We start from the raw sequence: 15,436 nt of genomic DNA, 5'->3' as shown, positions 1-15,436 counted from the left end.
TTGAGACGTTTGACCTCTTGACTGCTGGCTGATGTCTGGCAGCAGACGATCTTGAATATCGTTCTTACTCACCGTAATCTTTTTTACAGTATTTCTTCATGGTGATCTTCATCTTTCCCTTGGAGGCTTTGCAGTGAGATTCACAATCTAGAGATTAAAAAGGAGAGAGGCAAAATTAGACCGCAAATCCTGACATATCAGAAACAAACCTATAAATACTGCATTAGAGCATTGACAGCTGAACAGACTTAAATGCGGTCCCTTGCGTCACATTATTTGTAACCCTTGGGTGTCAAACATGCCTCTAGAGTGTCACAGTGAGACAGATTACTGCTAACACAGATGCTCCTGTGTCTGTCAGCACGCTCCTACCATCCTCCCCTCAGTGTTTCCATTCCGGCCCGCTCCCTCGTCAGTGTCCTGGCATGCATTGTGCGTGCTCTGAGGGCTGCAGAGGTCATTCGTGCACAAAAGAATGTCACAAGGGGGAATTAACCAGTGACCTGCCTGAAATTAGCGGGGACCCTGAGGAACGTCTGAGGAAAGAAAGTGAAAATCCAAATGCCAGCTGAGGCTAAATGTTCTGTAACCTCCAGGAAAACAAGCTCACAACTTTTGATTGTCGCTAGAAAGGCCAGAATTCCAAATCTACAAGAGGTCAAATTGACTGCAAGATTACAAACTGTTATCACTGATGATAGATAGATACTCACTACTAACAGAAATACATGGATTATGCTGAGATATATATTTTTTAATAAATTAAGCATCACAGAAACATACATTTAAACTTATTCATGTAAACATTTTCAATACTATTTGTCTTCTAATACAGCAAACTGTAACTCTCCATATAAAAACACCTGAATTTGCAACAAATAATTCACCTGACGCTCTTCATAACAAGACAATAACAACTGGTTTTATCTGATTTGATAATCTGATTTGATTTGATAAAGGTAAAATGTTTTTTGGGCTGGAACTGTTGTAACGATCACCGGAAAGTTTGAGTGTATCTTTTCCAATAAGTACTGCCCTGCTGTTACCGCCTACTTTCATTCATTTAACCGATATTTTCACAGAAACAGCACTGAGCCATTTGCTCATTTTTTTTGTAAACAAAATGTTTATGCAACTAGTTAATCCAGAAAAATTAAGTTTTACTACATAAAAGGTTCACCCCAGAGAAATGTTCAAGCTACAATAAAGCAACATGGCAAAATAAATTTGCTTCATCAAAACATATGTTCATATTTTACTTTGTTGTTGTTTTTGTTGTCTTTACATTAAACCAGCTCACTGGGGTTTTTTCAGTGCTTATATTTCATGTTTATTGGACTTCCCTGTACTAAAATAATAAGCTTTAATATGTTAATTGTGGAGCAAATTTGGTTTACAAAAACAAAATGAAATATTTTGATGACAGTGTTTCTAATGCATCTCTCCATAACAGCTAGATAGAGGTGATGTCTGAGTATGGTCATTCAAACCAGCCCTTGATCAGCACCAAAGAGCACCGCGACTAATAACAGCTTAAAGGCTTATTTATGCAATAATTCTGGGGCATAAAGTCTTTAAAATATTTTAAAAACAAGTCCATGTGCTTCTTTGTATTAGCAGTGTTTGTGCCATTATTCAATCAGTTCCTGTCTGCAGTGACAGAGAGGGCCACATCACAGGCTCTCTGTCTCTCTCTCTCTCCATTTTGAGCTATTCAGGCCATCCCTGCAGGATCTAAGTATTAAGACATGCGGTTTAACAAAGCATGACATGACAATGGAACTGTCTGCCATTGGTTGCCTAGGCCCTTTGCAAAGCATTGTGGGATACAAAATGATGGCTAGCATTACTAGCTAGCTGCAGGAATGATCAGAAAATTGATTAAAAAGTGGATAAAAGGACATCAATGATGGGGTTACTGCTGTTGATTTGTTCTTTAAATACCACGGAAATTCACTGAAGTTCCAGGTTGACGAGAAAGCGTCCATAAGGGCTAAAAAGACGTGAATAATGTCATAAGAACAGTACGATTGCAGGCTGCTGGAGGAAAAGATAAAGTTCCAAAGTTACTTGAGTTTTTATACCCTGTGTCCTAGGCCCCATCCACACGGAGAAGAAAAAGATATATTGCTGTTTCTTTTTGAAAAAAAATTCCATAAAGACGGAATCATTTCAGGAAATATCCACGTAAACACAGGACCACTGAAACGACTGAAAACGCTGTAGTGCATATGCCAAGCCTGCACGTGGTGCTGTGACGCTGCCACAGAAACGCACCAAAGGAGAAGAAGAAGATCAGAAAACTGACACAAACTTTGTTCTAGTTGCCCTTCTGGTTGTTGTCCGCATTTGATTTAAGAACGTATGGTGTGTGCGTTTCACGGTGGTGGTAAAGGAGCATTTGGTTTTGCTGTAAAAGCCATAACAAGCTCAGTAGCTTCTGCAGCACAAACACAACCCTGTAGTCTGCCATTATTGTTTTGGCCGGACCTGCGCAGGCGCCTTAAGAGAGCTACGCTGTGTGACGAAATCGTTTACAAGAAAGATGCGGTTGGCCGTCCACATGGAGACGAAATGGTAGTTCATGGATTTATGCACTCTGGCACCCATTTTCAAAAAGTATCTTTTACAGCCATCCAAAACGCCGTTTCCGTGTGGATGAAACGCCTATACAACAAAAAACTTTTGCGTATACACCTGTATTCGTTTAAGTGTGGACGCGGCCTTATTTGTAGTAAAAGATGTTGGTGTCAGAGGGTTAATTAAACTACTAAATATCTAAAATCGGTATGGCCCCCCCTGAAATTTACATTCCAACCAGCCCTTGATCAGCACCACAGACAAGACATTTATCCTGATTAATAACAGCCTAAAACCTCTTAAGCCTGGTTCAGTTAAACTTGTAAACATCCAAAATTGGTCGAATAGGCATCTAACTCAGTGAGAGACAATGAATCCTGCCAAGCAACAAAAATGGAACAATTTAAGATTAGCAGAATATATCCTGTCAAATTTACTGTCGGTGGTGTTTCTAGGCAGAAATTGTTATATTTTCTTTGCCTTTTGTGCAGTTTATAAAGATTTAGATTTTAAATCAAATGCACTTGTAATTACACTTTAAGGAAAGGTCAGGGATTAGCTACACTGGAACGTTCAATTCTTTATACATATTGCAAATAAGAAAACAGTGACATTGACTGCCATGGTCTTTCTAGTGTTAAGCCCCAGCACTGGTTTTTACTTCTGGGGTTCCATGCCAAAATGCTTTATTGATGGCTGCCTCACTGACTCAGTGCCAGGTACGTTTTGTAATGAGTGAGCTGGTGGAGCAACTGGAGGGCAAACTAAAAAAATTGAAATCATTTGTTCTCTCCACTTTTCTCTGACTGACACAAATTGGAACCAGATCATCTCTGAGTGTCGCCCCCTCCCTCTCTGCCTCTCCCAGAGCAATAAGCCTTGTGCTTTTTTTTTCTGGGGGGTGGGAAAGCCGGGCAGTGTGAAGAGAAAGGAGGTGGCAGTGGAGAGAGAGGGGGGACCTTTCAGCTTGCCTGAATATGGACAAACTTCATTATTTCTTCCAGCCCTCTGTCCAGTCTTCCCCTTTCTTCCCCATTATACTCTGTGTGAATGAGGTTGCCTGGGTAATGATTGAGGAAGAAAAAAACGCCCCTCTCCTCCCTCTCAAAAAAAAAAAAGCCCGTTTTTAGGACGTGGGATGAGGATTGAATTCATGTATGTAGAGAAAGCATTTCTGCTGGAATGCTGGGCTGCTTTCTGAGGTGGCGGGAGAAGTAAGAAAAGAGGAAATCCCAAAGTAAATGAATTTGACGAGTCCATATCAAGCACGCCTGATTTCCATGTAAATGAAGTGCATAGGGTGGGGGGCCTCTTTATCTCCCGCTGTCCCCTGGGGGCCTGTATCATACATCCTTTGATAGCTGACGTGTCCCATTAGCCCCTTAGTGCGATCGCCGCAGTGGGCCATTACACCCTCAGCTCTCATTAAGGTCCAATCCCCTGCTGTGAGGACAAACGCCCTCATTGTGCATCTCTGCAGCAGTGCCACGTTCGTCCTGCGGGGTCCCTGGGGAACACACTGCTCCTAATTTGGAGGGTGGTGACTGTGTGGAGATTCTGACAGGAATCCAAACTCCACACAGCCTAAACGGGCACTATAGTAGGAAGTGGGACTCGCAACAAAGCAGAATGAAGTCAGTGGCGCCACTCTCTACAGACACTGATCGATGGAGAGGAGTGAGTCAGCCTATTCATACAAACCTGTATCAGGAAAAACAATTTAATATAGAGGAATTTAAATGATCAAAACAGATAAAGCAACAGGTTTACAGTCTGTTTTCAACTCGAAGCTAACCAGAAGGACAATCAAGAGAACAAAACAACGTTTTCATACATTCATTAAGGTAAACATCACCCTATGCTTAGGAGCAACCTTGAAATCAAGCAGTGGTGAAAAATGAAGCCATAGTAGAAGAGCGCCCCATGATAATTTTTTTTTAACAGCTTGACTTGAGGAACAATTTTGGTCGGAATATTTAATGTCTCTTTGTTTGTCTCTTAAGTTAGTTTAAGACAGCATTTTCCTAATGGCAAACTCCACCGGACAGGCTTCCCAAGACAGTTTCCCTAACCAGTTGCATGACATCATTCAGACTTCATCCAATATTTAATATAGTCTGTGCTTGAATTTTCTGATTTGATAAAGCTGTTGTCTCTCATTTAAGGCTGGCTCAGACTACATGATTTTTTTGGTCTTTCATGATTGTACTGTGTCAGACTAGGCAGCTAAAGATTGTCAATCATAGCTATAACACAAGTGCTCTTTGTGATGTGAGCAGTCTTTTGATGTGAAAGAAAGAATACATTAAACAAGACATGATAATGCATAAAGGCCTGGAGGAAGTGATGCCACTCTGGTAAATGATGATTAAAAAGGTAGGGGGGAAATGCTCTCCTGATGGTAGGCATCAGGAAACACATTGACATCAGGTCAAGGTGTCAAACTAGATGACGATGCAATAAAATTTATGAATAGTAAGTCTTGTTGAGTCATTGTCGTGGGGCATCTTTGACGCTTTATTGATATTGTCAATTTAAAAGATGATCTTTGTTGTTCCTGATGCGTATTATCTGGGTTGATGCTCATAATCGGGCCTGATGCTCATAATTAGGCCTGATGCTGAAAAACCAGGTCTGATGCTTATCATAAAGTCTGATGCACATAATCAGGTCTGATGCTTATAATCAAGCCTAATGCTCATAATAGGGTCTGATGCTCATAATCAGGTGTTATTCTTAAAATTGGGCCTGATGCTCATACTCGGGTCTGATGCTCATAATCGGGCCTGATGCTCATACTTGGGCCTGATGCTCATAATCAAGTCGAATGCACATAATCGGGTCTGATGCTCATAATTGGGCCTGATGCTCATAATTGGGTCTGAAGCTCATAATCGGGTCTGATGCTCATAATTGGGCCTGATGCTCATAATCGGGTCTGAAGCTCATAATCGGGTCTGATGCTCATAATTGGGTCTGATGCTGACAATTGGGCCTGATGCTCCTTACCAGGTCTGATGCTTATCATGAAGCCTGATGCTCATAATCAGGTCTGATGCTCATAATTGGGCCTGATACTCACATTAAGGCCTGATACTCATAATTGGGCCTTATAGTTGACAATGATCTGCAATGCTGCAGTTGGACGAAACTCTGACTGAATCCCTAACATACGCTGGCCATTACTCTCATCTTAATGTCCCATTAATGAATGCTAATGTGGTTGGCAAAAATCTGATACTTACATCTTGTTCAACAATGGTGCTAGAGCTATGAAATAAAACAGTTTCGTAATGCAGGGCCTTATGAGATTAATCATTTCGCAAAAAAATGAAAGCTTCTGAACATTGTCCAAGCTGCACAAAACCATTGGCAAAATCATGGTACTAAAATGTCTGCAACATATTTCTCATTATAGTGTTTGAGAGTTTAGTTGCAAACTTTGGTTATTAAAACTAAAATGTCCCAGTATTGGGTTAGAATTTCTGTTTTAGTTGTTGAGGTATTAAAACAATTAAAGGAAAAAACGAGACAAGGGGACGACATCTTTGGAGTGTACCCAGGGTTCTTTTGGAAGGGAATACTTCAGAAAGAGGTGGGAAACTTAAGACCAAAAAACATTGGAATACATGATCCTGGTCCAGTCAGTCAAAATGTAAAAGGCCTGTAACTCATAGGAATTGCAACATTAAAAATGCACCAATGTGTGCCTTCTTAGGATGAGGTCAGGCACAACTGAATATGCATTTGAAGTATACATATTGTATTATGTTTGTAAAATGCAATATCTGGGTGACTGTGTCTGCAAACTGAGTTAACGACTGGAGTGATGTCTAACCCCATTCAGTATCAGGAACCATTTTCAGTACAGGGATGTTAACCTGCAAATTGAGGACTGAGGAGTAGTCAACTGTTGATAGTAGTCAGCACCTTGATGCCACACTCAGGAAACTAATTTGATAACACTTACCTGAAGACTCTAGATTCTTGTGTTTAGATGTGAAATAAATTAAGACTATTTTCTGAGTGTTTCTCTTTTAATTTTTAGGCCAGTCAATTAATTTAAATTGAAATTTGACTTTTAAAACGGTCCTTGTTGAAACAAACTTAATCAATCCTGCAGGCCTCTTTTATCTGTATTTCTTTTCATTATCACTATTATTTTTTATTGTAAATAAGCTCTAGAAAAGTAAAGATTCAGTAATAATTTCATTAAATCTATTCATTGAACAAGTCAAGAGACTTATCAAATTTTTCATCCTTATTGTGGGCTTCTAAACATACTTTTTATTTAACCAAAGTCTCTGTTAGTTGAACTAATTTCATGAATAGTCATCCCTACAACAAGAAATCATCGCCATAAAAACTGTGAGTAAATATTTTGTAGCACATGGTGTCATGTCAGCGGTCCAACACGGACACCCTTCTCAGAGCACATGAACAATGGGGCTTCGCTTTCTGCCCAGCAGGCCTTGATTGAAATACAAACTGGTGCAAATGAAGCATGTAATCAGATTAGGGCCGAAACCCCGGGGAGGCTGCTTGGCAGGCTGGGAATACCGACAACCAGGCCGCAGGGAGCAGTGGAGAAATATCTGGAGTTTACATCAGTGGCAGTCAGACCTTACTGAGGAGTGAAACCATGAGGGCATGGAAAACATGCATGTGCTAAATATGCACATATAACTGCCCTTTTTCTGAAAGAGCTGTTTGATTGGCTTCTTATTCAACTTATTAAAAGTCTAATTATGGGGCAACAACACCAATTAATTTATTGTAGCTCTTTTGTTTTCTTTTGTTGTTTCAAAAACAGGCTGAAGTGTATTTTCACTTACCTGATGGCTCCTCATAGCTGCTGTAGGTGGCTGTCGGAGAAGCAACTGGAATCTCTGTGTAAAACAGAAGACAGTGAATAAAACTGATGTCACAAGGAAAATATGCAGCTAAGTTTCCTGGTTATTCTCTAAAAAATCTTGGTGTATATGGATGACATTTGGGTATGTATTTGTTTAACCATAACCACATAGCCAGCAATTCCAAAAGAGCTCAGTCATTGAACAACTTAGCAGGTAGAATAAATGGTTTAACATATATGGTAGAACAAGCATGAATTTCAAACTAAGGTTATTTTAACAACGTTAGCCTGTTGAGATGCGCTGCTCTGTTGAAAAATGCTACCATAAATTGAATCAGTAGCAGTGGCTATCAGTATCATCCATAGATATTAGGGAGTCCAAGTCGATCCATTGGTTTTCTACACCGCTGATCCCCTTTGGGTTGCGGGGGGCATGAGCCTATCCCAGCTGTTTCTGGGCAAGAGGCGAGTTATACCCATACCTGGTCGTCAGTCAGTCACAGGGCTGACATATAGAGACAAGCAACCAGGCACATTAACACCTACCGCCAATTTAGAATCACCAGTTAACCTAATGTCTTTGGTGGTGGGAGGAAGCCGGAGTACCTGGAGGGAACCCACGTATGTACGGGGAAAACATGCTAAATCCAACCATAAAGGCCCTGACCAGGAAACCAGCAAACCAGAAACCTCCTTGCCCTGAGGCAACAGCCCACAAGGTCCAAGTGATGTTACCTATTTGTTTTCTAGAGCCATCTTTTAAAGCCATCCATTAGTAGCCATATTGAAATTGCTTTCTTGTTCAAACTTTCAGTCAACCTAGTTCGAGACTAAGAGTTGGGTGGGATGTGCTTAAGCCCCCTGACAAACAGCTGGACGGTACCTCTCTTAGAACCAAAACAGATGACTTACAAAAAAATCTCCTCCCATACAGTGTGCCTGTCAAGGCATGATCCATCCCACTCAAAACTGATTTTGAACCAGGCTGTAAACATGCTTATTTCTGCTTTAAAAGACAGTACTTTTGAACGGGTGTTGGGTTCAGGTTCCAGTCTCAAATGGACACTTAAGGAGTCGCAGTGTCTCACACTTTTACAGTGGCTTCATTTTTCAGCACCCGAGGTTGCTGCTTGGTATCCCTTATCTAATAATTTCCAAAGCACTAAAAATATCTGTATTAAACCGCCTCTCACCCATATGCATTGTCAGAGCGTGTGGATCAAATTTTGCCACTCCTGTATTAAAAATTTTATTGAAAATGTGCTCCCAGAAACACCTGACACAGCTACATTTGCATGGAAGAGATGGGAAAGTGCAAAAAGCCACAATTCCTCAAGTGTTCACTGAGTCCACATCCATTAAACTGGTTCAAAATCAATCTGGTCTGACTAGATCATGTTTTATCAGTCATAAACTTTGCCAGAATAAATAGATTATAAAACTTGTTTTATAAAGAGTTATTAATGGTGGGATGCATGACTAATCTGACTGTGGTGGACATAAACTTAAGCTCTTTGCCTGGTTTGAGGTGAGTTAGGATGAGACAGTGTTTCTTATATGGCGACTGCCATCTACAGGCTTCAAGAGTCCCCTTCAGTTACCAAATGTCTTATCCTGACATGCCAGATAGACTTTTTTTATATATCCACTGCATAGAATATATTTCACATTCATCTGAGAAACCTCCCATTCAAAGTGTTTAGGAAGGGCAGGACTTTTCAGAAAATTCTTGATATGTATTCGAGTGTTTAGTCTGTCATATTCATGACAGGCCAATCAGAGCAACAAGACAAAATGAGGAATAGACATGCGCAGCTCCAGTTGTAACCTGAGCTCACCAGACAGCTGATGAACAGTGGAGCTTAGTGAATAAAACTCATGCCAAAACCAGTAGGGAGAAGTGCAAAAATATCTTCTCTATCAAGAGAAGCTTTCAATAGGTCTCTTTCCTCATGTTTTAATAAAGAAATATGGCCCAGTTCTGATAAAACTGCTGTACATTAGCTACATCCAAGCTTACCCCTTCACTGGTGGCAGTCGTTGCTACAACTAAACCCTGCCTCTCCTCGTTTTAGACTTGGCACAGTCATTTCAGACAGGAGCTTTGCAAGATGGATTTGCCTGATGGCAGACATGGAATCCAGCCAATCCATCTACTTTTCAAGGTTACCTTTGTCCATGACTTTTCACAATAAAAGATCAGACCAACCACCAAGTACAGAAAGGCACAGAGCTGATTGGTAGCACATGTTGAAAAGGAGCACTTTTTAGCAGAACACCAGTATTAGTTGTTGAGGTAGTGGGTTATCAAGCATTTATTTTAATGTGAACAAATGCCTAAATTCCTCCTGAGAGTTATTTCAATTGTAGTCTTATTATTAAAGATTAGGTTCAATTAAAGTGATTTCAGAAAGTGTTCAGTATTTGAAATAAACACACAACACTGTTTTTGTGCCTTAAGGATAAACACACAGTGAAAGGACCCTTAATCTCAATTATGCCCTACTTTTAAATTACATTACCTACCACATGATGCTTTGCCGCCAAAGCATCACTGCATTTGGGAACTTTCCTTCATAAGTGTGTCATCATGTTAGTCCCACGACACCTCTGAGAGGCCGGACAGTGAAGCCTGGCATCCCCAAAGTTCTCCCCTCCATACTGTCTTCTAGCTTAATCATACCAACAATTTAGATATTTAAATACATTCAAAGACCCATCATTTTTACAAATGTAAACCATAAATGCAGCACTACAACTTCTTATCTCCCATCCAGGGGCACGGTATCCCGACTGTTTCCTGTTTAATGATTGTGGGATGTTGTAGATCAGCTGAGCCAAAGCCGACGGTCTTGTTAAAGTCGGAACTGGCAGGAAGTTACATCTCACAAAAATTTTATATCATACTATTAAAACTAAAACACATTTGATTAAAAATAGCCCAGTTTCATCCAACTTTTACACCACATTTGTTACCATTCAGCTAAACTGAAGAAATCTTCTCCTGCAGGTCAACAGGTTTAAATTATCGATGTGTATTCTGGCCAAACGCGTCTCTGATTCTCCACACGCCTCGTCCAGTTCTCACACATCTTTATCAGAGCTTCAGTACTAAAGCGGACCATTGTTTGTGTGTTCATGTCCTCCCAGACATTATTCTTATCTTATCTGTTGATGCCAGCCAGCACCTTGATGCTCCTCACTAAAGCAGCTTGTAGCTAACACATTTCTGTTTGTGTGAAATGTTGGCATTTATTACAGAGAGCCTGGAATCTGCACGCAACAGATACAGCCAATAAACATATCAGCCATGGTTCTCCTGGACTGATTCTGAAGATTTATTGAAAAACAAACTGTTAAAGGCACACAAGGCCGTGGTAGGTGAGCTCTAATGGTCTGTTTATCCTGGCTTTGGTTTAAACAGTGAAATATCTATGCAAGTTATCTTTGAAACAACATAAAAAGCCATGAATATTGGCACAGCAAGCATGTCTTCCCTCTTTTATGTCTTGTCTCAGTCATAGATCCCTTATCAGAATACTGGTGAGCCTTTTAATACAATCTTTGTGCATCAAGATGGTTAAAGGTTGTCCTTACTGATGCAGGGGGCGATTGGAGAGCGGCTCTGCTGGTATCCTTTGGCACAGCGGTTGCATGTGATTCCAGTCACTCCGTCCTTGCAGGGGCATTGGCCTGTTGTCTGGTTACATGTCTTCCCTGCTGCTCCGACTGGATGGCAATCACATGCTGCAGAGAGGAAAGAAGAAAGTAAAGATATCACAACAATGTCAGAGAGATTTCGCTGAAGCAGGAGCATATCTAGGATTATTTTATCTGAGGTGGTCCAACTGGGAGAGTGATATGTAGTGCACATAACATATAAACAGTTGTTGAACTTCCTATTACTTGTACCTGTAATGTAAGACTTCTACTTCCTGTTTCAGACTTGGTGCGTGTTAGTTGCGGGACAGCTGCAGTGCCTTTCAACTCTCACGGCTTTCATATGAGCGTGTGCTGGGTCCTGTTGCGTTTCCCAGCTGTCACACCCTGCCTTTTGTCAGACATTCTACCTTAATAAATCTACCTACTAATGACTTGATTCATTTTATACCTGAGCCGGGAAATTTCAGAATAAAAGCATTCAGTACAAACAAAGTTTCCCCATAGAAATGCCAAACCAGGCTATTACTTTGAAAAGCCGTACTGTGTTTATCTTGCCTGTCGCATATTCTGCTAATGTGGACAAAGGTATATATGACCATCATTTTCCTGTCTATACAGCGCCCATGCAGGCAGTCTAATGTTTTGTTCACACCAGATGCAAGTAAAATCATTTGCACAAGTTAATTACACGTAAAGTTAATGTATAGAAACAATTAGACGCAAATTCACCTCTGGCGGTGCGACCGCTGTGAATGTGCAGTGCAAATTTTGTGAATTGAGCGAGTAATCCGTGCCGCATTAACCCCTTAAAGCCTGTTGTATCATATTTACCTCCACCAAGGAGGTTATGTGATCAGCAGTGTTTGTTAGTTTGTTAGCAACATAACTCAAAAAGTTACGGTTGGATTTTGATGAAATTTTCAGGAAATGTCAGAAATGGCATAAGGAAGAATTGATTTGATTATGGGACTGATCCGGATCACCATCTGGATCCAGGAATTTTTTTTAAAGGATTCTTTACTATTGGGAGATAGGGCTAGTGGTGGAGGTCTGCACTCTCGGAGTGCTTTTCTAGTTGATACATACTTTTATGATATTTCCATCTAATCACAATGATCAGAAATGACTAAAAAAACAAACTTCTGAGTACAATCTGATAAATGATAAAAACGCCCTCAAGTGGATTATCAGTTACCAAAAACACCTAGTGTATCAAATGAGATAATATATACATCGTCATTAAAAAGTGAAATAAACATTTCAGTTCCAAAAAATTAGAATTTTCTGGCTATAATTTGTGTTTTCAGGCTTTAAAGGGTTAAACTTATTGGCCAGAGTTGCAAAACCTGAACTCAAGCTTGTGACGTCTGTCTGTGGCCATCCCTGAGCTATATGACTTAACCTGCCTGTCCTTGAATAATAAGGCGCTTACTTAAAGGCCTTTCAGACCGCCAGGGCTCCGCAAAGGGCAGGTTATATGCCAAACTTGATGACAAAGGCTGGGTTCGCCCAAATGCCAGACCAAATAATTGATAAACTCAAAAAACTGAAGAAGAAATACAAGAAGTAGGACAGAAGAAGAAGGACAGCAAGAAAGACTTGGGCAAAAGTGGAGCTGGACGTGGGGATACATGTCCATAACATCCGCTTAAACTGGTGTGAACGCAGGCTGGTTCGCCAGAAAGCACCAAGGATCTGAGACAGAACAGAGCCAGGACCAGAACTGTGTTTTTCTGAAAGCACTATAAGAGGAAACTTTTGTCTGTCACCTTGTCACTGCAGATACAAAGCAACAATCCTCTTAACATGGTCAAGCTCAGCCATGGTTGTTGACCACTGACTGAAATACCAGCTGTAGGGGAAGGAAGCCCCTCCCCTCTTACATTGTAAACTCGCTTTATTCACATGTTCGGATTTGCTCAAATAAGCGATCGTTCACATTTGGTGTCAACACATCAAGCCCTGACTTGTTCCCTTGCACGCCAAAATGGAAATTAAGCGATGACGCTGCCATTGCACAGCCGCCATACAGCCAGTCTGAAACGTTTTTTGCACAACTGTGCTGTCTGATAAAGGTGCACCAGTAGATCGGGCAATAACCAGAACATTTCCTCTGTCTTGTAGTTCCATCTAACGGCACTAACTTCATTATTCTTCTTTCCCGTTTTCTTGTTTTGTTGGTTTACTTTTGAGACTTTTATGTCTACGGGAAACTCTGATCAAACAACAACCCAAAGAAGGCAGAAAAATTAGAAATGTTACTTTCTTTTGAGGCATTGTTTGGGACCAGACATGCTACACGGGACAAAATGATCAATTTCCACAGCAGACTGGTCCTGAAACCCTAGGACTGCAGTATCAGGCTATAACCGTGGGTAGAACATGTAGGCTGACCTTGTCTCAGCGTTAAAGCGCAGCCTCAGTGTCTCTGCACACATTAATTAATTTCCACCAGCAGTGGGGGGTCTGTAAGGCTGAATGTTCACTGAGGGGTCTGGGGGTGTTCGGTGCACTGAAGCATGTACCTGCTTCATCTCTGTGGACTCGCTGTGCCTGGTTAAAGGCTCAGACTGCCAAATGTATGAGGGGACCGGGGAAAGAAAACAAACTGGGGGGGCGTGCTCTGCGGTTCTCCAAGAGCCGTGTTTACACTGCGCTCGATGAGGGGTGAAGTTGTTAATCTGGGAAATAAAGCATGAGGCATTCAACGCTGCCACTGCAGATGTAGGGAGACATTTATTTTACTAAACCTCAAACTTTTATTAGCTAATCGTTGAGAGGACATTTACTTGAGATTTGAAGTGGAGTTCAGGGGGGAGGAGGAGGAGGGGGGGGGTAGAGGAATGAAGAATGAAAGATTTCCTCCTGGCTGCGTTGGCACGGAGCTGTATTTCCTGTCCAACAACAGCAGAGCGCGATGGTGGGTTGATTTGAACAATAAATACAGAGGTTTCTAACTGATGTCACGTCTCCCTGGTTTTGTCACCTGAGGAGAAAAGCAGCAATCAGGCTGTTTGGGTTTGATCCCAGAGCACCAAGAGCTGGGAGTGAGGAGGGAGGGCTAACTTTTACACTCCATGTTGCTCTTTATCACCACTATGGATGGATTATATACATCTATTATAAATGTAAAACAGCCCCTGGCATCCTTCTCTGTGGAAAAGACAGAAGACAAGACAGCGGCACAGAACTGAAGCCAAAATATTCGATGCTTCTCCTGCTAACAGGCCAAGTAACAGGCTCCATATCAGTATCAGCTAAAACAGATTTGTAAATATTGGTATATTGGGTTGTGTTCCACAAGTCTGAATTTTACTTGCAGCGGAAACTTCAAAATTTGCATTCAAATATTTCTCTAATCTAACTATTAACTCAAATGGGATGAATGAGACAAATGCTGTAGCAGTTTGTTTACATGGGTCGCCAAAACTAAATCCAAATTAAACTTTCTGACTAACTTTGACTTTTTAGTATAACCCTCAATTTAACATCCACTTCTGTTTTCTCTAACATCCTAGATAAGACTGCAACAGTCATCTCTGATCAGCCTGATATCGTCTTAATCTTTTCACTGCTTATTTTCTATGTAATAATGCAATATCTAAGAAATAGGCCTCATCAAACTATTTATTATGGGTTCGATATTTCGCAGCTTTACATTATTCCTGTATTATTATGACTTATATTAGTCTCATATTCACAGATCTCGTACTGCCTCTCCTCCTCTTCCTGTTCATGTAATCTTTAGTCATTCTCAGCAGGAGCATGCTTCAATAAATTTCTTAATTTACAGTTGTGACATCTTTCTTGGTTACTCGTTGCGACCCATTCAATGATGAGCCTTGTCATGTCATAAAGCGTATTATAAACCAGCCAAACGCTTCAAGATTCCAAGTGTATTAGAGGCTTTAACACACGCCAAGTATGCAGAGAAAATGGAGTTTATAGAGCACAAGTTTATTGATTGCTAAAGGTGTTTTTTAAGTACAATTTAGGTGCAATTTTACATGTTTTTCTTAGCCAAGCTAAATGGCAGCTGTGAAGTTTTAATCTCTGGTTTCACAGAGAGTTAATTCAAATATAAGTTCTAAGCTGATTAAAAGTGTATTTCTACCTCCTGCTGGTTTAAGTCAGAAATGTTTTAAAGAAGCGAGCTGTGGCTCTGATCGTGGTCAAAGCAGAGGCTGTAAATACTGTAACTCCATCCACTGTCTGCTGATGGTAGTTCTGCTAAAGCTCAATTATTTCAGTGATAAACAAATTTGGCACCATTTCAGCTCAGTTGGAGCATACACACATTTAGAGAGGCTACAGTCCTCGGCGCGCTGATTGCAGGAC

The 15,436-nt window shown here is 40.8% G+C and overlaps 1 protein-coding gene across 1 annotated transcript in view; it reads right to left on the bottom strand.

Moving 5' to 3' along the window:
- Nucleotides 1-15,436, bottom strand: part of ntn1b (netrin 1b) — a 78,286-nt gene that overhangs the window by 12,563 nt on the left and 50,287 nt on the right. Inside the window, exons 4-6 of the mRNA XM_041778010.1 lie at nucleotides 11,033-11,182; nucleotides 7,416-7,469; nucleotides 73-147 (exon numbers count right to left, since the gene is read on the bottom strand). Of these exons, the coding sequence (XP_041633944.1) occupies nucleotides 73-147; nucleotides 7,416-7,469; nucleotides 11,033-11,182 (279 nt within the window). The remainder of the gene's footprint in view (nucleotides 1-72; nucleotides 148-7,415; nucleotides 7,470-11,032; nucleotides 11,183-15,436) is intronic.

This window comes from Cheilinus undulatus, linkage group 21, assembly GCF_018320785.1.
Source record: "Cheilinus undulatus linkage group 21, ASM1832078v1, whole genome shotgun sequence".
NCBI lineage: Eukaryota > Metazoa > Chordata > Actinopteri > Labriformes > Labridae > Cheilinus > Cheilinus undulatus.
This window is presented reverse-complemented; position numbering and strand designations above follow the sequence as displayed.